Genomic DNA, 23,105 nt, shown 5'->3' with positions numbered 1-23,105 from the left:
TCAACAATACGGTCCCTCTCATTTGTAAATACTGAAGAAAAGTACTTGTTCAAGACCTCTCCTATCTCTTCCGATTCAATACACATTCTCCCACTACTGTCCTTGATTGGACCTACCCTCGTTCTCATCATTCTCATGTTTCTCACATATGCATAAAAGGCCTTGGGGTTATCCTTGATCCTACCCACCAAAGATTTTTCATGCCCTCTCTTAGCTCTCCTAATCCCTTTCTTCAGCTCCCTCCTGGCTATCCTGTATCCCTCCAACGCTCTGTCTGAACCTTGTTTCCTCAACCTTATGTAAGCCGCCTCCTTCCTCCTTACAAGATATTCAACCTCCCTCGTCAACCAAGGTTCCCTCACACGACCATCTCTTTCCTGCCTGACAGGTACATACATATCGAGGACACGTCGTATCTGTTCCATGAAAAAGTTCCACATTTCAACGACATCCTTCCCTGACAGCTTATGCTCCCAATTTCTGCTCCTCAGATCCTGTCTTGCAGCATCATATTTACCCTTCCCCCAATTGTAAAACCTGCCCTGTTGCACGCACCTATTCGCCCCACAATCAGAGAAGAAGTAAGACAATAAAAACAAAATCCCGCAAGGATAAAGAAAGCAAAGTCAGGAAGAGGTTATGGTCCAAAATATTCACACATAACATTGAGACAAGAGGGAAAGTGCCTAGTTGAATGATGAATTATTGTTCCTCAAGCTTGCATATGGGCTTAGTGAAAAGCTTCAGGAGGCTGAGGCAGAGAGGTCGACATCAAAGCAAGGTGCAGGAATAAAATGACAGATGACGAGCAGCTTGGGGCCATACTTGCAGACTGAATGTAGAGGCACAGGTTGGCCTGCAGCCAAAGTAGAGATATGTAGCCAGCCAATGTGGGCATGACTTCTGTTGAATACCACTGGAAATTAGGACCAATGCCAGGATCAGATATTGCAAATAACGAATCATCACAACTTCCTGCTCATCCAGTTGAAGTGGGCATACCAAGAATGCTTCGTAAACATGGCTCTGTTAAATTTTCCTTTTTCCTCTGTGGGCCTGTACGTTGCTTCAATAGGTTTTCATGTGCTGAAAAAAGATGTGCATCTTGCCTTTTCTTGTTCCCTGCAAATACTTTTGTTTTTCATTTTTTTGTCGGCAGCATTTCAAGTATGGATCCTGGAGCTGTTCAAATCTCCAATTTCGGGAAAAGCAGGGTGACAGCAGCATAACTGGATTACAGTGCCGAAAAATCAGGCAATGTTTATAGGCCTTCCAACTGTCTCCTCTTGTTCTGTGATCGCGTTTCCCACATAATACAGATCAGGGCTTCTAAATGAATCATCTTTCTTTGATGGAACAGCTGCAACAGTATTGTGTACTTTCCCATTCCCATGCATTGTTCTTGGGTGTGGAGCAAAGATAATAGGGTTTGCTTGTTAAAGACGAGAAGTAACATGTCGAGAAGGTGGTGCCCAGTCTTTCTGACCTTGTAGTTTCGGGGGGGGGGGGGAGGAGGAGGCCTTAAGCTGCAGGATAGGCAAAGTAAACATGCAAATGCTTTGTAAATGATGGAGATAATTTCCTTGTTTCCACCCTCACAAGCAACATTTTTCATTAGTTTGCTCATGCCTGCCACTTCCTCACTGCCCACAAGCATGAGAAGTGGTATCCCGTCTTTAGTTCTGCAGAACAGAGTTAACTCTGCACCTGGTTTAAAGCACACACAATTGCAATGGGGTGACCCGTGACCATTCAGCTCAGGTGTTATTGTTATGAATCGGTGAAGTGCATTTTTAGTCTTAACAACCAATAAACAATGAATACGTACATTACGGATGTTGAGGTTAGGGATAGATGTTTGAATACTCCAGGTCAATTTGGCATAAGGAGGGAGGAAACGTTGGGTATTCTAAAAGGCGGACAAGTCCCCTGGTCTGGATGGGATCTATCCCAGGTTACTGATGGAAGCGAGAGAGGAAATAGCTTGGGCCTTAACTGATATCTTTGCAGCATCCCTGAATACAGGTGAGGTCCTGGAAGACTAGAAAATTGCTAATCTTGTCCCTTTGTTTAAGAAGGGTGGCAAGGATAATCCAGTTAATTATAGACTGGTGAGCCTGATGTCAGCGGTAGGGAAGCTGCTGGAGAACATACTGAGGGATAGATCTATGTGCATTTGGAAGAAAATGGGCTTATCAGTGATAGGGCCTGTTAAAAGATCCCTTTGACACCTTGGTCAAGCTTCAAGATGCATTAATGCCTCTGCAACACCCCATGAAAGTAGACATACTAGAAATGCTCAGTGCATCAGACAGCATCTCTCTCCAGCAGCTTTCTGAGATTAAGCCAGCCCATTTGTAACCTTGATGCCACATTTGACCCAAGGAGGGGCTGCCAACCTCATTCATGGCATCACTAAGACCACATATAGCCCTTTCTGTAACATTCCTCGACTTCATCTTACCTCAGCTCATCTACTGCTGAAGCCCTCATCCTTTGTTCCTCTAGTTTTGACTATTCCATAGTGCTCCTGTTGGTTCCTGTAGACTTTCCTTCATAAATCTTAAGTCATCCAACACACAACCCCCTTTCCTCTCTTACCCATCCTCATTGACCGACATTAGTTGTTGGCCAAGCTACTGCTTTGTTACAAAATTGACACTTCTATTTTTAGATCTGTATGGCCCCATCTCCCTTTATCTTTGTGATCGAATAAAGTCCAAAGTCCCTTTGAGATATCTGCAGTTGTCAGCTTCTGCTTTTCCAAGTTTTACCGCATCACTATTGCTGGCTGTGCTTTCAGTTGGATAGTGCTCTAATCTTCAGACTTCACTCCCTTCACCTCTCCACATCTCCTCCTTACTTTCCTCTTTGAAGACATTTTATAATCATCAGACTAAGCATCCAGCATCTGATTTAACATTTCCCATTGGCTTGGTGATGTATCATGTTTTACAATGCTACAATAAGGCACTTAATAATGCTCTTACATTCAAGGTGTGATATGAACATGTGCTAATTTTGTTTTATTGTTGGATTTCCAGCCTCTGAAATATTTTACTTTTGTCCACGTTTTTGTAATTTATTTTCCAGAAGTAAAATCATGTTCCAGTGGAGCCAGGAAGATCGGGACTGGGGCTGGATGTATCTAGGCAAAGCAGGGTCACGTTCCCCATTGTTCTTTTAATTTCCACCCACACACCATGGGCTTTACGGAAGGGAAATATTTCATAGAACATAGAAAAGAATATTGCAGCACAGTACAGGCCCTTTGGCCCGCGATGTTGTGCCGACCTGTGAAATGAATCTGATGCCCCCCTAACCTACATCATTCCATTATTATATGTGTCTAATGCCCATTCCATTTACAGCTAGTACTGTTGCAGGCAGGCCGTTCCATGCCTCTACTACTGAGTAAAGAAACTGATATCTGTCCAAAATCTATCACCCCTTAATTTAAAGCAATGCCCCCTCGTGTTAGCCTTCACTATCTGAGGACAAAGGCTCTCACTGTCAGTGAGATTTAAATAGATCCCGCAACATTCTTGGGCCAGACACTGTTGAGAATGTTCTGTTGCGTTTTGCTTGCATTCTACAATGTTTTGTTGCTATTTGCATAATTTGAAATGGAAAAACTATCTTTTCCAAGTGACCCCAGTTGCTGAGGCACCACCTTGAACTATGGCAGTCCAGTTCCTGTAGGTTGACCCATAACGCTTTTAGGCAGGGAATTCCAGGATTTTGACCCAAAGAATGGCGATATGTTTCCCGGTCATTTCAAACTTTCAACTTGAACATTAATACAAATTGTTTGTGTTGGGTGAAGGACAATATAAAGGGTTTCTTGCCAAAGTCACGAGGTCCAAGTGGGACGGTAAGAACATAGGACATAACAGCGCAGTACAGGCCCTTTGGCCCTCGATATTGTGTTGACCTGTGGAACCAATTGAAGCCTATCTATCTTACACCATTCCATTCTCATCCATATGCCTATCTAATGACCATTTAAATGCCCTTAAAGTTGGCGAGTCAACTATAGTTGCAGGCAGTATGTTCTACACCCCTTACTACTCTCTGAGTAAGGAAACTACCTCTGACATTTGTCCTATATCTATCACCCCTCAATTTAAAGCTATGTCCCCTCATGCTAGCCATCACCATCCGAGGAAAAAGGTTCTCACTGTCAACCCTATTTAACCCTCTTAGTATCTTATGTCTCAATTAAATCATCTCTCAACCTTCTTCTCTCTAACAAAAACAGCCTCAGGTCCCTCAACCTTTCCTCATAAGACCTTCCCACTATACCAGACAGCATCCTCGTAAATCTCCTCTGCACCCTTTCCAAAGCTTCCACATCCTTCCTATAATGTGGTGCCCAGAACTGTATGCCATTTTCCAAATGCAGCTGCACCAGAGCTTTGTACAACTGCAGCATGACCTCGTGGCTCCTAAATTCAATCCCTCTACCAATAAAAGCTAAGAAACCGTATGCCTTCTTAACAACCTTATCAACCTTGGTGTCAACTTTCAGGGATCTATGTACATGGACACCGAGATCTCTCTGTTCATCTACACTACCAAGAATCTTACCATTAGCCCAGTATTCTTTATTCCTTTTGCTCTTTCCGAAGTGAATCACCTTACACTTTTCTGCATTAAAATCCATTTGCCACCTCTCAGCCAAGCCTGCAGTTTATCTACATCCCTCTGTAAGCTGCAACATCCTTCAGCACTATCCACAACTCCACTGACCTTAGTGTCAGCCGCGAGTTTACTAATCCATCCTTCTATGCCTTTATAAAAATGGCAAAAGCATTAGCCCCAAAACAGATCCTTGCGGTACACCACTAGTAACTGAACTCCAGGATGAACATTTCCCATCAACCACCACCCTCTGTCTTCTTTGAACTAGCCAATTTCTGATCCAAACCGCTACATCACCCTCAATCCCATGCCTCCATGTTTTTTGTCATAGTCTACCAGGGGACACCTTATCAAATGCCTTACTGAAATCCATATACACCACGTCAGCCGCTTTACCCTCATCCACCTGTTTGGTCACCATCTCAAAGAACTCGATATAGTTTGTGAGCACGACCTACCCTTCACAAAACCGTATTGACTATTCCTAATCAACTCATTCCTCTCAAGATGATAATAAATCCTGTCTCTTATAACCTTTTCCACACTTTACCCACAACTGAAATAAGGCTCACTGGGCTATAGTTACTCTCCTTCTTGAACAAGAGGACAACATTTGCTATCCTCCAGTCTTTTGGCACTAAATGACAACAAAGATCAAAGCCAAGGGCTCAGCAATCTCCTCACTGGCTTCTTAAAGAATCCTAGGCTAAATCCCATCTGGCCCAGGGGATTTATCTATTTTCACTCTTTCCAGAATTGCTAACACCACCTCCTTGTGAAACTCAATCGTGTCTAGTCTAGGTTAGCATTGTTCATCCTGCACCAACCAGCAATTGTTCTCCATCCACTGCCCAGCTGATGTATACTCACGGTGCCCTCCCTGCCAACAGCTGTCACAAAATCCCTTCAAGGAGTTTAAATTTCACCTGGTCAGCCAACTTTATTTCATTCAGTGAAGGATGTGGATGAGGAAACGGAAACGTTAATGTGCCATCGTTTGATTATTCAGAGGTATTACATTTCATAACCTGACTTAAAAAGATTCAACATTCTTTTCCATTACCTTTCAAAGAAGAGAGAACCAAAGACTCATGACCTTCTGTGAGGATAAAAAAAAGGCCTCATCTCTGTTTTAAATGGCTGACCCTATATTTTTAAGCAGAGCCCCTTCCTTCTAGTTTCTCCTGGTAGAGGAAATACCCTCTTCTTATCTACTTTGTCAAGACACCTCAGGATCTTATACATTTCATTAAAGTTGCCATGGGAACCTGGGTTCCCAGGCAATATTTGGGTCCCTGGATTGCTAACCCAGTGACAATATTGCCAGGTCATTCCTCTCCCAATAATCAAGATGGAAATAGCACAGAAAAGGGTCTGTGCTTATGGAAGCTGATTAAAGTGTCAGACAACTCTCCACCCCAAACATTTCTAAGTGGAAAGCAGATCAAAGAGGATTTTTCTGCATGCAATTAAATTACAAATGTAATGTTTATTCCTTTTCCTGTTCTGCAGATTGAATCTGACATGCATTACAAAGCAATTATATTGTCGTATCAATAGCTCAAGAAACATCATTCCCCTTGCATTACAATTGAATGTGTCTACTGTTTCAGCAGCAATTTATTGTTTTGGAAATGCTTTTGTATTTGAGCCCCGATTTGCAATTCAATCTCTCTACTACTTCTGACAAAATTAATATGGGCTATTTTGTTGCTGCATAATATTGCCTGTTTCTTTCCACAGTAATCTCAAAAATACATTAGATCTCTAATCTCAAGCTACCATTTGTGTGGTTATATTGATTTTAGTTTATAATGGAAAGAACATGTAAAAGTGCATTGCCATTATTTCCTGTTGCATTTAATAGGTTTCCTATTGCCTGTGTCCTCAATGCAAATGTTCAAGTTCTTAAAAATTTCAAATGTCTTCATTTTTTTTCAGTTGCGAAGGCACCATCTTGAACCACTGCATGTGCTGTAGGTTGACCCATAATGCTTTTAGGCAGGGAATTCCATGAATTTTGACCCAGAGAACGACAATATATTTCCTGGTCAGGATGGTGAGTGGCTTGGAGGGGAACTTGCAGTTTGTGGTGTTCCCATGTATCTGCTGCCCTTGCCCTTCTAGATGGCTATGGTTGTAGATTTGGAAGGTGATGTCTAAGGAGCCTTGGTGAATTTCTGCAGTGCATCCTGTTGATAGTACACACTGCTGCTACTGAGTGTCAGTGGTGGAGGGAGTGAATGGTTGTGAGTTGGTGCTGATCAAGTGGGAGTGGGCTGCTTTGTCCTGCATGGTGTCAAACTGATTGTTGGAGCAAGCAAATAGGGGAGTATGCCATCACAATCCTAATGCAAGCCTTGTAGATGGTGAACAGGCTTTGGGGAGACAGAAGATGAGTTACTCACTGCAGAATTCCTAGTCTCTGATCTGCTCTTGTATCTACAGTATTAATATGGCAAGTCCAGATGAGTTTCTGGTCATTGGTAACAGTCCGGAAGATGATAGTAGGAGGTTCAGTGATGGTAATACCATTGAATATCAAATGGTGATAATTCAACAATCTCTTGATAGAAATGGTCATTAATTGGCACTTAGGTAAATGTTACTTGCCATTTTTCAGCCCAAGTCTGGATAACGTCCAGATCTTGTTGCATTTGGAGATGATCAGCTTCAGTACCTGAGGAGTCGGGAATGGTTCTGAACATTGTGCACTCATCACGAACATCCCCACTTCTGATCTTATGATGGATGGCAGGTCATTGATGAAGCAGCTGAAGATCATTGAGTCTAGGACACTACCCTGAGGAACTGCTGCAGAGATGTCCTGGAGCTGAAATGACTGACTTCCAATAACCACAACTATCTTCCTATGTGTCAAATGTGACTCCAACCAGCGGATGTTTTTCTGTCTGACTCCCATCGACAGTAATTTTGCCCAAGCTCCTTGATCCCACATGTGGTCAAATGTGACAATTATGTCAGCCTTGATGTCAAGGGCAGTCCCTCACCTCAAATGCAATGCGATAGTCATTATTTCGTGTTTGTGCCAAACCGGGTTAATGACAGATTTGCATCGTCTATTTTTATTATTGTAGATGTTAACCTATTCATGTTTCATCTTGATAAGAGCATTTAGCATCTCATTGTTCAGGCATCAATGATAGTACAATTGAGCCATTTCCCTGTCATAGCATATTGGAATTGCACAAATCAGTGTGTTTTATGATTTGGAGATGCCGGTGTTGGACTGGGGTGTTTGTGTGTTTTATACAATTGATAAATATGGGTTTCATGCCATGGTATTCTCTCTTTGTGTTGACCAGTGCTTAGGAATTGATGAGAATTCATTGTTGCCATTTAAAAACACACATGAGTGCCACAGTATTTCAACTCTTGCAATATATTGTATAATATTTCTCTCAGCATTTACACTATGGTGAATAAAAGTCAATTCAAGTTCATATTTTTAGCTGAGTAACATAAAATTATCTGCATCTTCAAATGATTCTACTAAGTTTGGTAGTCAGGAGATGTGCAGTTATTGCTGCTGCAAAACTTTTCTCATCACGACACAGCTATCTCATTCGCTTGTGTTCAGATTGTGTTCATGGCTAGAGATGTTACAACGGGTTGTGATGGCTCTAGAGATAGTAAGGACTTAGATGCTGGAAGTCAGAGTTGATAAAATATGGAGGTGGAATGGCCCAGCAGGTCAGACAGCATTGGATGAGCAGGAAAGTCAGCGTTCTGGGTCAGGACCCTTCATCAGGACTGTTTTCAACCCAAGTCATTCTGCTGTCATAATCCACTTTGTAAAGCTAAAATACTGTTGTAAGCAGCTCAAGATTCACATGATAAGGAAGCTGCATGGCTCATTCTAAATTATCTGTTCAATAAGAAATACCTGGTGTTTACGTATCACACTGTGCAACTGGCTTTTGTTTCCACAAATAGGTTCCATTTCTTCTTCTGGAAAGAGATTCCTTTGAGCTTCAGTCCTGATTTTACATTAGCTATTCTGAATCACAAGTCTAGAATATAAGAAATAAGATCAAGAAGACTAGACAGCCCTTCGAGCCTGAACTGCCATTTATAAGACTGATCGTCTACGTTAACTCCCCAGTTTCCCAACTTGTCCCCCTCCCTCAATTCCCTATAAGAAATACCATTTACATTCCAATTGAAAGATCTCCAGTTTTCCAATCCACCCTCAGTCCTCAAATGATGGAGGTCTATTTCATGGTTCTTTTCTTCCCAAATGTTCAACTTTATTGTTTATTTTGTGCCTTCATAACCAAAATAGGAAACTGTATCTGAGACATGGTTCCCAGCTTTCATTCCAGAGTTTGGGTATGAAGAGGTGGGAGAAGTCCTGGCTCCAAGAATCCCACCATTAAAAACAGCCACCTACACGTCTGATGTTCAGGGCAGGATGGATGGGGAATTGGGCTGGGAAAGCCAAAAAGAGCCAAAGAGGCTCTGCTTCCCAAGATGGGCTGGGCAGAATAAAGCATAAAGCTCCCCTCCTGCTCATGTTCACTCATCCCCACATGCTTTGCTTCCATGCCAATTTCTACCCCAATACCTTTCCCCAGATCTCTCAATACCCCTATACTATTCCCCCATAACCCTTTAAAACCCAAGCAACTCTGTGCCCTTGTACCCATTCCCCACTACCCTTCATAGCCCCTATACCATCCTATGACAATCCAGCCATTCCCAAATGTCCCTCATTCTCCCTTATGTCTCGAAGCATTCTCTTGGCTCTTTATAGTCTGATACCAACTCATGCCCCTACTCACCACTCTTTGCCCTTCCCTCGTTTTGCCAACTTATCTAGTATACACCATGAGCAAACCTCTGGAAGCATGCTGACCGTGTCCTTTGGGGGTGGGGTTGGAGAAAACTCTCATTGGTCACAAGAGTCTATGCATTGAAAGTCCTTTAATGTATAAAAACAAACATTTCATTTATGTGCTTCAGCCTTAGCTATGCCATCCCTTATGTCAACAAACACTTTCATCCAATAAACAGTGGAACTGTCCATCAAAATGCATGTTTAATAGGCACCCTATTACAAAGGTAGTCTAGGAAATCAGTCATGCGGCCACATCCTATCGAAGGTTTGTGTGAACAAGCACTGAACTAGCAGTTCTTTAGAAACTCCACACATTTTTTTTTCCTTTGGACAGTTCCTTGACAATTTGGCAGTCTCAAAGGGTTACGAACCTTCTAAGCATGAGCATGCTCTTTCAAAATTCCTAAGGATGGCTTACCTACTGCAAAGAGATACCTTACCTCTTCTAAAGGGGAGAAACTTTAGAACATTCCTCCCCTCACATCCCTTCACTGCTGTTTAACCCCCATGACTTCCCATGCCACATTCATGAGAACCAAAGCATCCTAATAACCTCTGCCTATCCCCCATTGCCCCTCTTGGCAACTTGGTGCCTACTTTTGCCCATTTCCCTTTGACCGACTGTGCCATTTCATCAAGTATCCACAAGTGCTCATGCACACAGCAAAAATATGGTTCTATTGCTTAATGTTCGGTATTAGCATATACTATGCAAAACACACATTTATAAAACCATATTTTGACTCGTTGACAATCATTAATGCAGTGATACTTCTAGATGGCTTTTGACAGGTCTTGAGAGGTTGAACTGTTTCATATGGGTGTATGAACCTTTTGCACAGTTTTCTCCACAGATCATAGTTCCAAAGGACATCTGACCCCCACCAAGGATTCCTGACTCCACCTCCACACTATTTGGTACCTGCCTTCCCTACCCCAAAGGATCCTGACCAATAGCTTCATGCTGGCCCAGGACTATATCTACACAGAGCCTCATTTCTCCAAAGAGAAACCCTGGCTAGCCTGAAAAGGTGCACTGAGAACACACCTGGTCTCATCTCCACTGTGACTTGAAAACCCGCAAGTGGAGTGGAGGCAGCTGCCACTGGGTATTATGTATGTATGAAGTAAGAACCAGCCTCAAATCCTAGCCCCCGAAAATATGAGCGGTTGGATTTACGAGCTGGACTTCAGTCTGCAACAGTTTCTGGCATTCTGTGTTGCAAAGGAGATGCTGGTGTACCAAAAATTAGGCTCTTGGTCTATACAGCTTCAGTTAGGTCCTTTGACAATCACCTATTGATTTAATCATGTATTTAGGTTTCATATTTACTTTATTGATAGCTGCATTGCATGAGATGACTAAATGTACCATCATTACTATCAGTCAGCTATCCTCACTGCAGCATTGCATTCAGGCTGCTGACTCATTGGGGATGAAGGTGGCACGGTGGCTCACAGCACAAGGGACCCAGGTTCGATTCCAGCTCGGGCAACTGTCTGTGTGGAGTTTTCACATTCTCCCCGTGTCTGTGTGGGTTTCCTCTGGGCACTCTGGTTTCCTCCCACAGTCCAAAGATGTGCAGGTCAGCTGAATTGGTAATGCGAAATTGCCCATAGTGTTAAGTGCATTAGTTAGAGGGAAATGGGTCTGGGTGGGTTACTCTTCGGAGGGTCGGTGTGGATTGGTTGAGCAGAAGGGTCTGTTTCCGCACTGTAGGGAATCTAATCAAACAGGTTAAACTCACGTGAGAGCATTCTCCTCTTGGTGACATTACCTCGGTTGAGGGTCTCAGTCCTATCTTCCAGGCGTACCTTCATCCCCATCGAGTCAATTGCTATTTTTGGAAGTGACCAGGGTCACTCGACTGCTGTGAGGCATTCTATATTGACCAGAGTTACAGTCATCTCCTCTTGTTACTGTAGTAGGGTTGAATAGCTGACCTGACTGTAATTGATGCAGCTTCATTCTTGTCAGCCTGAAATTTACTTATTCAATTTAAAGGGAAAAAACCCGAGAGCTGTTAAGTTCTGAATCCATTAACACTCCTGGATTCCAATTTCCTTGTTAAACGTTTGTCTGAGGAGATTGCTCATTTTTAATCCAATGTTTGTATTAACTTCATGTATCATTAGCCCCCACCATTTGCAGATATCAACTGACAGCAGATAAAAGATTTACGGCTGCTTCTTGATTAAAGCTGTATTTATGCCTAAGTGTTTCCCTCACCCACTACCACTACTTCACCACCCCTCCCCCACCCCACCAACCATTCCATGTTTTTATTTTCTGTGAACTTGACCACTCTGCATTGAATTGAGTTCCATCCAATTTATATAAATTAGAAACTGAGTGTGGTATTCAAATACTGTTTGTCTGATATTCTACTTAGTACTCCATACACATGTATTACCCTGATTGCACTTAGAGTACTTTAATTCCTAAAGTAAGTGTTTTTCTCATCAAATTGGCTTTCATCAGTGAACAACATATTGCTGCCTAATTATTTTCATTTTTATGTCTAGTCTACGCTTTCTGTCCTATCTATATTATCCTTGCTCATGACTATAGCTTTCCATTTCGATGTTCACTGTAACAGTAAATGCTACCACAACAGGGAACATGTTTGCTTCTTCTGAGTGCTGTCACAAATGAGCTGTCTGCAATTGACCTGACCTTTCTAACAGTTGGTATGGATGACAGGCCAGCTGACTGAGAGTGTCGCCTCACTGCTTTGAACAGTAATTAGCACTGCAGACTGTACAGAACAAAGACGCCTACCTTCCAGAATAGAGCTTTCAATTTATAGTGAATGCAGCAGGAGTTAATGATGAGAGAACATCAGTTTAGATTTGCCACTATGATAGGAGAAAACTTATGTTCACAGAGTTGTTAGAGCATGTCATGTAGAGATTAGTCATTTAGAAGCAGATGACTTTGATGTGAAACTGAAGAGGAGTAGAATTCCTTTTGGATTGCATTAACAAAGAGCTAGTACAAACATCATTTGGGCTGAATGGACTCCTCCAGTGCTCTAAATCTTGATAATTCTATGGAGGTTTCCATACCATAGTGTTTCGTTGAATTGATTAACCGAACTCAAAAGTTTTACCACTTTACAGTGATGAAGCCATGATTGACATTAATCTCTGTCAGATGCCAAACCACATGAACAATCTGAGTTAACGAAGACATTTTTCAGAACCGCGAACATATCAAATCCAATCAAATGAACTTACAATCATACTGCCATTTGATATTCTCAAAATAACTGCAAATTATACAAAACAGAACCTGGCATCTCAGAACAGATTATTTCAGTGACTGACTTTGACTTTGAAATAATATGGAGTGTCTTTTTGCCCTGATGATTAGTGGGATCACAAAAGGATTAAATCATACAAATGTGTTCACAATTGTTTTTGACTTGATTCATAAGATGTAGGAAGAAGGCCTGCATTCATTGCCCTAATTGTCCTTTAAGGTAGAGTTGAGCAACTTACTTCAATACAACTGAAGGAGGTTTGCAGGCCATTCCAAGGGAAAGTATAGTCAACCACATCTAGGTCTGGAGTTGCACATGGGCCAGACCTGGGTAAGAATGGTAAATACAGTACCCTAAAGGATATTAATGAACCTAATGGGTTTTCAAGGCAATCACCTTCACTGCCAAATTACTGATCCTAACATTAGGATCTAATTTAGTAAACTGAAATCAAATTCTTCAGCTACTATGGTGAAATTTAACTCTTTCCCAGATTAATTGTCCATGTCTATGGTAACATAACAACTCTGCTATCGTACCCCTGCAAGAATATTTTCATTTCAGATTCTTTACATTAAATTCATAAGGTGGTGCTTTACAAATATTGCCATATTTGGATTGTTTTGAAGTAACTTGAAGGTTTGATGGATCTTTGCACATGGGATGAGAGTAGTTAAATTGTATCAACTGTACAGTCTGCGTGTTTGGAAGTGTTTTCATATTCCATTCTGTTTTAAAATACACTGTTCGATATAATCGAACTGTAAGTAATCTAATCTAATTGTGGGCGGCACGGTGGCACAGTGGTTAGCACTGCTGCCTCACAGCGCCAGAGACCCGGGTTCATTTCCCGCCTCAGGCGACTGACTGTGTGGAGTTTGCACATTCTCCCCGTGTCTGCGTGGGTTTCCTCCGGGTGCTCCGGTTTCCTCCCACAGTCCAAAGATGTGCAGGTCAGGTGAATTGGCTATGCTAAATTGCCCGTAGTGTTAGGTAAGGGGTAGATGTAGGAGTATGGGTGGGTTGCGCTTCGGCGGGGCAGTGTGGACTTGTTGGGCCGAAGGGCCTGTTTCCACACTATAAGTAATCTAATCTAATCTAATAATGATATGAAAGGTTGTAAACTATTCTCATTTGAATTTTGCTGATATTCAGCATTTATGTTTGAGATTGAAAAGTGTCTCACTAAAATGCAGGCACTTTGTATTCTGTATATTTTAATGAGATGATGAGCTCATGGTAAACTGTCTTTGTTTTCTAGAGCGCCAACTCTGTATAACAATGGCTGGCACGAGCACCCTGCCATCCAATGTGGCTGGCATCAGCAAGGAACTGGCAGACCTTCGTCACCTGATTCAATTCCCTGAAGAGATTGCCAGTATTCTGACCGAGCAAGAGCAGGAACTCTATCGCAAGGTCTTACCACTTGACTACCTCTGCTTTCTGACCAGGGATTTAGCGAATCCAAGTTGTTCTAATAGGTCATCCCCACTCAAGACCTCCACGTCAGCACCCACTCTCAGCGATGCAAATGGGAATCACAATGCAATTGAAGATCTTGTGTCAAGATTTAATGAGGTAAGTTGATGCTTAGCTTTTACCTCAACATGGATTTCATTTTATTTAACTGGCTGAAGCTGGTGGCTTTCTAATTCACATGTGGGATGTGGGTATCATTGGCTGGCCAGTGTTTATTGCCCATTCCCAGTTGCTCTTGAAAAGGTGGTGTTGAGCTGCCTTCTTGACCCGCTTCAGTCCATGTGCTGTGGAGGAGAACTTGAAGGTGGTGTATTCCCATATATCTGCTGTCCTTGTCCTTCTAGATAGTAATGGGGTTTGGAAGATGCTAACAAAGAAACTTTGATGCTGTTGAAAGTTTGAGCAGTTGAAGTCATGAACCTAGAGTATCTTTAGAGCTGATATCATTCTATCTCCATTGTCATGAGTTTGTTTATAGAATCATAGAATAGAATCCCCACGGTTTTGAAGCAGACTATTCAGCCCATCGAGTCCACACCGACTCTCCGAAGAGCATCTCACCCAGACCCATCCCCAATACCACATCCCTGTTACCCTGTATTTCCCAAGGCTGATCTACTTAGCCAGCACATCCCTGGACATTGTGGGCAATTCAGCATGGCCAATCCAGCTAAACTGCACATCTTTGGATTGTGGGAGGAAACCGGAGCACCTGGAGGAAACCCACACAGGCATGGGAGGATGTACAAACTCCACACAGATGGTTGCCTGAGGCTGGAATTGAACCTGGCTCTGTGAGGCTCAGCCACCCAGTGTTGGAGCTTATGTTGACCCTGGTAAATAGGATTTGTACTGTGCCCCCAGCAAAATAATGGTAATTAAACTGTAAGGAAATTCCAAGTCATGGCATATTTTGTGATACCTATTTTATCTCAAAACACTTAAAAATGAGGAATTAAAGAAACTAACATTGTTTGCATATGTGAAACATGTACAGTCCATAAATGCCGAGATGCATAAGGATGGCTGAGTGTTCTCGGTTATTGTCCTTGATTAGTTTACAAATTCTCAGCCTTTCACCTAATCATTTCACTGGCGCCCCTCAGTGTTCCTCATCAGATGGCTGTCATGTGCAGGTGTCATGCATTCCTTGGCCATAAAGGGAAGGCATAAAGGCATTCACAGTAAGACCTGCAGATGTGGACAAATAGAGTAGTAAAGAGTAACATAGCACAAGTTTAAAATGTTCATGTGTCAAATTGGCCTTCATTAGAAAAGAAAAAATGTTTGAGAGGTAAAATGTGCTTGTGTGATTTGCTATTGTGCATTTTGCACTACTCCTGAGGACATGGGTCTTTTCATTGTATTCATGTTACTGTACTTGGTTACTGATGATGTTTGTTTGGAAATGATGTACCCAGGGGATTGAGAGAATGGCATGACAATAATGTTTTATTAAGGTATGCATTGGCATCTTCCAGCTGTACTCCACTGTGTGAAACACTATGTACTGTCATACTTCATTTACTGCTTTCCTGAGTCAACAGTGATGAACAGCAAATGTCCACAACTCCAATTGCAATTGTTTCCCAACTGAGGTCTCAAAATAAAAATAGGTAGCAATTTATTTTTATAAGCTAATACAATGGAGGGGAAAAAATATAGAAGGACGGTTTAATTAGAAGGAAAGGCATAAAGAGAAGCTAATGGGAAAGCCAAGGTGCTTTGATTATTTCAATTTTTCATTTGATTTCCCTAAAATTTTCCTTGATGCCATTTATTTTTCCAGTTTAACATTCTGGGTGGTTGTCATTTCTGCAATTTGGGTCATGGGGTATTTTTTAAAGTATAGTTTGACTGTATTGTTTCTAGAATTGGCTCTTTTCTTTAGTGTTGCTTTATTTTTTTCTGTACTCAGTCACTAACATTTTGGGGCACTATCCGATAGGAAAATCTAAGGTACGTTGGTAGTCATGCTACTGACTGTGTGGCTTGCTTTAATGTCTCATGAAAGTACCATTGGTGGATGAGCTCTTCTCGATATTTTGTGTTTAATTGGTGGTATTGAGGTTGAAAATAACAACAGACAGGAATTCACATGAGGCAAATTGGTAAATAAACTGCTTTTGGTTTACTACACCCTGTAATATTTCTAATTACTAGTTCTAATGATCTGTAGTCGTTGGAAGGAAAATTGAGTATTTTCTCCCAGAATTTCTTTTATGTTGTACCCTAATAGTAACAATTGTGCAGCATGTTTGGTTTTGTTTGCGGTCTATAGCATAATTTTAGCTTTTGGATAATGTTAACAACAACAAGTTGCATACTTTTGAGTCAAAATGCACATATCTTATTTTTGGTTTTGTTTGAAGTGGTGAGGTATGTATAAAATGGTTGACAATATCCTGAGAAACTGAAATGGTCAAATTGGTCACATAATTTGTTTTAACTTACAGTGAAACTTCAAAAATCCTTTGACTCCCATCAGTTTTGTATGTTTTGCAATATAGTTTTCTATGACAGCAAAAGATGAATCTTATCAGAGAAAAAGCTACTTAAATTGATTATAGGAGGTGGGAGGTCATGTTGCAGCAGTACAGGACACTGCTTGGGCCACTTTGGAATACTTCGTGCAATTCTGGTCTCCCTGCTACAGGCAGGCTATTGTTAAACTTGAAAGGGTTCAGAAAAGATTTAGGGTTGGACAGTTTGAACTATAGGGAAAGGATGAAAAGGCTGGGGCTATTTTCCCTGAAATGTCAGAGACTGAGGTGTGACCTTAAAGAAGTTTATAAAATCATGAGGGACATGGATCGGGTAAATAGACAAGGCTACAGGGCATAGGTTTAGGGTGAGAGGAAAAGGATTTAAAAGAGACCGAAGGGGAAACTTTTTCATGCAGAGGGTAGTGTATATATGGAATGCGCTGCTAGAGGAAATGGTGGAGGTGGGCACAATTACAACATTTAAAAGGTATCTAGATGGATATATGAATAAGAAGGTTTTAGAGGGATATGAACCAAATGGGACTACGTTTACCTGGGGCAGCACAGTGGCTCACTGGTTAGCACTGCTGCCTCACAGCACCAGGAACCTGGGTTTGATTCCAGTCTCTGGCGACTGTCGGTGTGGAGTTTGCAAGTATTCTGTGTGGGTTTCCTCTGGGTGCTCCGGTTTCCTCCCACAGTTCAAAGATATGCAGGTTAGGTGAGTTAGCCATGGCAGATTGCCAGTAGTCTTCACGGCAGTGTAGGTTAGGTGCATTAGTCAGGGGAAAGATAAAGTAATAGGGTAGAGGAATGGGTCTGGATACTCTTCAGATGATCAGTGTGGACTTGTTGGGCCAAATAATGTATTTCCACACAGTAGGATTCTATGATTCTTTAAACATATCTGGTCAGCATGGGCGAGTTGGATTAAAAGGTCTGTTTCCGTGCTGTACTTCTCTCCATCTCTATGATTCAATTAAATATCAGGCATAGCTTTATTGCTGTAATATGACACCCAAATACAATTTCATGAATACTTTCATGTCAAATTCTGCTTCAACTTTTTAGATTACTTACAGTGTGGAAACAGGCCCTTCGGCCCAACAAGTCCATACTGACCCGCCGAAGCGCACCCACCCATACCCATTCCCCTACATCTAACACTATGGGCAATTTAGCGTGGCCAATTCACCTAACCTGCACATTTTTGGACTGTGGGAGGAAATCGGAGCACCCGGAGGAAACCCACGCAGACACTGGGAGAATGTGCAAACTCCACACAGTCAGTCGCCCGAGGCTGGAATTGAACCCAGGTCTCTGGCGCTGTGAGGCAGCAGTGCTAACCACTGTGCCACCGTGCCACCCACGGTGTATTCTCTCTTAACTCTTAACTTATTAGTACCTTATCATAATAAAAACAGGAGCCCTGGTTTGAACTTAAATCTACCCTCCTGCCAGGAATAGGTGAGAATGAGTTCTGGTCTGATGCCTGTCTGAGACTTCATCGGAAAGTCTCTTTATTGAAGACAATGACGTGGAAAATTGAATGGTGTATAAAAGGAACCTTTGACCTAGACCTGTTACTTTTTTGTTTTCATCCATCACTGTCCTTCTGATAGGTGGTAGAGCTTTTCTTTTATTAAGCAGGTTTATTTTATTGGTTGAAATCTGGCCCAAAGTTAGACTGTGATCAGGTCATTCTTTGATGCCCGCAACGTAATGCATGAGAATGTTTGGCCCTTTGACAAAGTTTGAAAAGCAAAATCCTCTGTTTTTCTGGAAGGATTAAAATTTCCTGTTATGTGACATTAGGTCACTCTTGTTATAAACCCTGAATGACCGCACTCATTTAGGGGTCACTGTGACCCAAACTCTATGATTTCATCAGTAAGTAATGTCCAAAAATAATTAAGGTTAATTTATCTGAATGGCAGGACTAGTCACATTGTTATGTGCCCATGGTTTTCTTGTTTTTTTCTTCTAAGTTTTATAAGATTTAACTTTTATTATGGTGTGACAAAATTGGAAATATATATCGATATGTTATGATGTCATCTTGCTCCATCAGGGGTCAATACAGGGTGATTGTATCACAAACGCTTTGTCTAGCCTCCCATCACTGTTATCATTGTGAAGGCACTCTAGGTTTGTTCACATCTCCCTCCCCTATCTTCAATCCTTTACCCCACAGCCAGAATGTGAAATTAGTTTTTAATAGCTCCCTTAACACATTTGCACAACTCGATATCCTGAATTTGATTTCATCACATGGGCAGCTTAAAACTCAAAATGCAATACACTGTTCACCTTTCTCCCGTTGTTAAAATGGAGTCAGAACCCTTTAAACAAATGAAATTAATCAGCACCACCAAGAAGCTGTCAAAGGGTACTTTCTGTTCTCTGAAGAAATTCACAGTTAACATCTGTTTAGTCTCCACTGTTATCCTAGATAATTACAGGCTGGAAGTAAATGTATATAACTGTTCCCTCCGCTTACCAGCATGTCTTCATGGCCAGTTTTCAGGTCTTGTCAGCTTTTTATGAATGTCAACCATTAAACAGCACTCAAGGGGAGAGGTGGAACAGGTTGACTCTCTCATGGTTGAGCAGAGCCTTTCAATCAAGGCAAAGTACTGGCTGTCCGCACCAAACTCCCAGTGAGCTGAATGCAAGATTTCTTTCATATAAACATATTATAAGGAGACAGAAATGTATCAGCAACTACCAATGACACATTTAACACATTCATTTCACTGCAGCATTAGGCAGAAAGGGTTTTTAACATTGTCTTCAGACCTGTCACAGCAATGTAGTTTTGCTGATGTTAAGATTGAGCCTACATTAACTGCCAGTGCTCCCCCTTGGCTGCAGTTAACATGTCATTGGATTACACACTACCTCAAATGAGGAGGATAGAAGAAGGTGCCAGTCTGGATGAATTCAGGTCACCCTCAACCATCAGCTATAGTTCTGACTGTGTGATGTTGAAGGTTTTCAGACGATGTCCCACTGTAGGGAAGGCTAGAGTGTCGTTTCAGAGGAAATCTTAATGTTGCCAACCCCAGAAGATTTTTTTTTTAAAACACTCCTGTTCAGATCAAAATTAAAACATTGTTTGTGGCCTGATGATTAATTTGTTTTTGATTTGTATATTTTAAGGAAAGGCCCACTGCCTTCACTTAGTTGCCTCAGCTCTCTGCTCAGAGGTGGAAGAGATGTTAGGAAGCACTTTTACACCCACAGGGTGGTAGAGCAGTGAATGCAGGATCTATTGTTAATTTTAAATCTGAGCTAGATAAATCTTTTTAAGCAAAGGTATCAAAGGATGTGAGCCAAAGGCAGGTATATGGAGTTAGGCCACAGCTAAGCCATGATCTGATTGAATGGTGGAACAGGCTTGAGGGGATGAATGGTCTTACCCATATGTTCCTTAGGATGGATTCTGACAGGAAATTGACAGCCAACTAACTGAATTCAACTGGCACCTACTCTGTTTTAGCCACCCCTAGCTTTCTTTATGCACGTTTTAATGTTTCCATGCAATGTTGTAATTGTATTTCAGAAAAGATGTCCCCAAAATTAACAAGGAGGATCCAGGTCTGTGGGGTAGGAAGTTGCCTGGAAATAGCAGGAATGTAGACACCCTGTCAATTAAATTTAACAACAGGATTGCGTTACCATTATCTTGACTTGGCAACTGGTGATGTTGAGAGGTTTGTCAACTACCACATGGGGAAACCAACATTAGGCACTACAGCTGGACTCCCTTGTGAATAGGTGCCAGTGAGCAATCAAGATAGATTGTAGATTTGTGGCTTTTAGTCTGTCAGTTGATCTGGCTCAGGGGGGAATTTGGGATCGGTCACAGAGCAGAAGAGTGTAGTGTTAGAGAGTAGCAGTGATGGTCTGGCAATTGAGCAGAAGAAAGAATGTGAAAAAATCAGAGGGTAGAAAAGGAGATGTTCAAAGTGGGAATTGGGAAGGAAAGGACACAGGGAATGATTATTAATGGGGGCATTGACAGGAAAGCAAGAGGGTCAGGAAAGGTGAGAGATTTTAATACAGAGTTTGGAGGTGACAGGTTGTCAGCTGATTATGACAGAAAGTTGACCCACAAGCATTGCTATAACGAGAAATCGGGCGTACCCAGTCCCATTTTGCTGCTGGCTTTCCTGAGCCCAGTGAACACAGACAACCTGATTCACATATTGTACAGAGCTCCCCTGCCTCTCGGCAGCGGAAATGCCAAACAAGCTACCACAGTCAAAACAGCGGCAAGCACGTTACCCAACAGGGTGAGGATGGGGCTGCATCACTTCTGCTTCTCAGCTCCCCTTCAATGTCTAAAAAAACACAGACCTTGATCAATGGTATAACTTCACAGTGGAGATTGGCAGTGTTTTGTAGATGTTTTGAGACATTTAACTGTTTTATCCAGGGGAATTTTCAATTGGTTTTCAGATTAGTATGCAAACTGGAGCAGAGGTTCTAAAAATGTTTGTCTCTTCCTAATTCAGGGCAGGCTGTGTAGCTCTCAGGACCAATATTTAGTAATGTTATTTGTTATGATTAGAACCTGCTCCCGACTAATTTCACATTCTAGTTAGAAATGCCATTAAAGCATTACATTTTGTTTATTCAGGTATGCTCCTTACACAGCATTTTTAGGACAGACAATGACTTGTTTCTACTCATAGAGTCACAGAGATCTATAACACGGAAACAGACCCTTTGGTTCAACTCGTCCACGCCGACCAGATGTCCCAACCCAATCTAGTCCCACCTGCCAGCACCCGGCCCATATCCCTCCAAATCCTTCCTATTCATATACCATCCAGATGCCTTTTAAATGTTGCAATTGTACCAGCCTCCACCACGTCCTCTGGCAGCTCATTCCATACACGTACCACACTCTGCATGAAAAAGTTGCCCCTTAGGTCTCTTTTATATCTTTCCCCTCCAACCCTAAACCTATGCCCTCTAGTTCTGGACTCCCCCCTCCCCCGCTGCAACATGACCTCCCAACTCCTGTACTCAATACTCTGACCAATAAAGGAAAGCATACCAAAAGCTGCCTTCACTATCCTATCTACCTGTGACTCCACTTTCAAGGAGCTATGAAGCTGCACTCCAAGGTCTCTTTGTTCAGCAACACTCCCTAGGACCTTATCACTAAGTGTATCAGTCCTGCTAAGATTTGCTCCTCTGGTTTGATGAGTTATTTCTGAGTTGGTGGATGAGTCTCATGTGTAACCTGTAAACTCAGCCACTCGCAGGTTAGGCTGCTCTTGGAAGGTGGGATGGAGGAGATCGGGTCAGTTGTTGGTCCAGTCTCATAACTGAAAAGTTATTGCAATTTGCTTTGAAGCCTGTTACACGTTTGGGACAACATGATACAAATTCACTGTTTTTGTTTGAACCTGTGACTGATATCAAAACACAATTCTTTCCTTAAAGAGTCAAAGATGTGGAATGGATTTCTCATGAATTAATGGAGACAAGGTGCAATCTAAGAAGCGATTGGATGTTAAAAGGTTTTCTGAATGAATGAATGAAGTCGGGTTGAATGATCTTTTTTTTATAAAGAAGTGCTGATTTTTGTTCCATCTGTTTTATCCAGATTCTAATCTAAGTCCTATAAATGAAAAGTCCTGAGTAGATGTAATGTACTGCAATACCAGTTTCATTATTGGCACGAGGTTATAGGATTTTTTTATTCCAGCACAGCTGGCTATAATTCAAACGGATCCTTTGATGGTTTGTAAACTACATCATCTTTGCAGAAGTGCAACAGAACAAAAGGGATATCAAAGAATTTTAAGAAGTCCCACAGCTATCATATTTTGTGTAGCATTGCCAATATCTGTCTGGAATATATATTCACAGAACATTACATTTGTTTAACTTGTATGCAATAGCAACATTTCTGCCCTCAGATCATGTCACTGATTGAATTGATGAACATGTTTAGTGAATTATATTCATTGATGCTGCATTGTTAGTTAGCTCCAGCCTCTGTGGCTGAAATGGTCTTTGCTGCTTGTGGCCTTTAATGCAAATTTCATTGACTCCTTCCTTGTACCAAGGAATCATAAAAGTGCAGGGAAACTCAATAATAGAACAAAGTTGAAGGCTTTGTACCTTATTGCACAAAGCATTTGGATTAGTTAGACAAACTGATGGAATAAATCAAGGTCTCAAGAATTAAACTTGCTAAAGAAGGGGAAGGGCTCAGGAGAGGTTATTAAAGTTTCCAGAATAGGTAACAGGACAGAGAGTACAGAAAGGGTCAGAAATCTAACTTCAGGCACAGCAGTTAAAGAGAACAAGTGGCAGCCAATGCAGGACTGAGGGTATTGTACTTAA

General features: G+C 41.7%; 1 protein-coding gene across 1 annotated transcript in view; it reads left to right on the top strand.

Moving 5' to 3' along the window:
• The window catches only part of plce1 (phospholipase C, epsilon 1), a 381,748-nt gene that overhangs the window by 242,626 nt on the left and 116,017 nt on the right, over positions 1-23,105 (top strand). Inside the window, exon 4 of the mRNA XM_043712462.1 lies at positions 14,033-14,349. Within this exon, the coding sequence (XP_043568397.1) occupies positions 14,033-14,349 (317 nt within the window). The remainder of the gene's footprint in view (positions 1-14,032; positions 14,350-23,105) is intronic.

This window comes from Chiloscyllium plagiosum, chromosome 22, assembly GCF_004010195.1.
Source record: "Chiloscyllium plagiosum isolate BGI_BamShark_2017 chromosome 22, ASM401019v2, whole genome shotgun sequence".
Taxonomy (NCBI): Eukaryota; Metazoa; Chordata; class Chondrichthyes; order Orectolobiformes; family Hemiscylliidae; genus Chiloscyllium; species Chiloscyllium plagiosum.
This window is presented reverse-complemented; position numbering and strand designations above follow the sequence as displayed.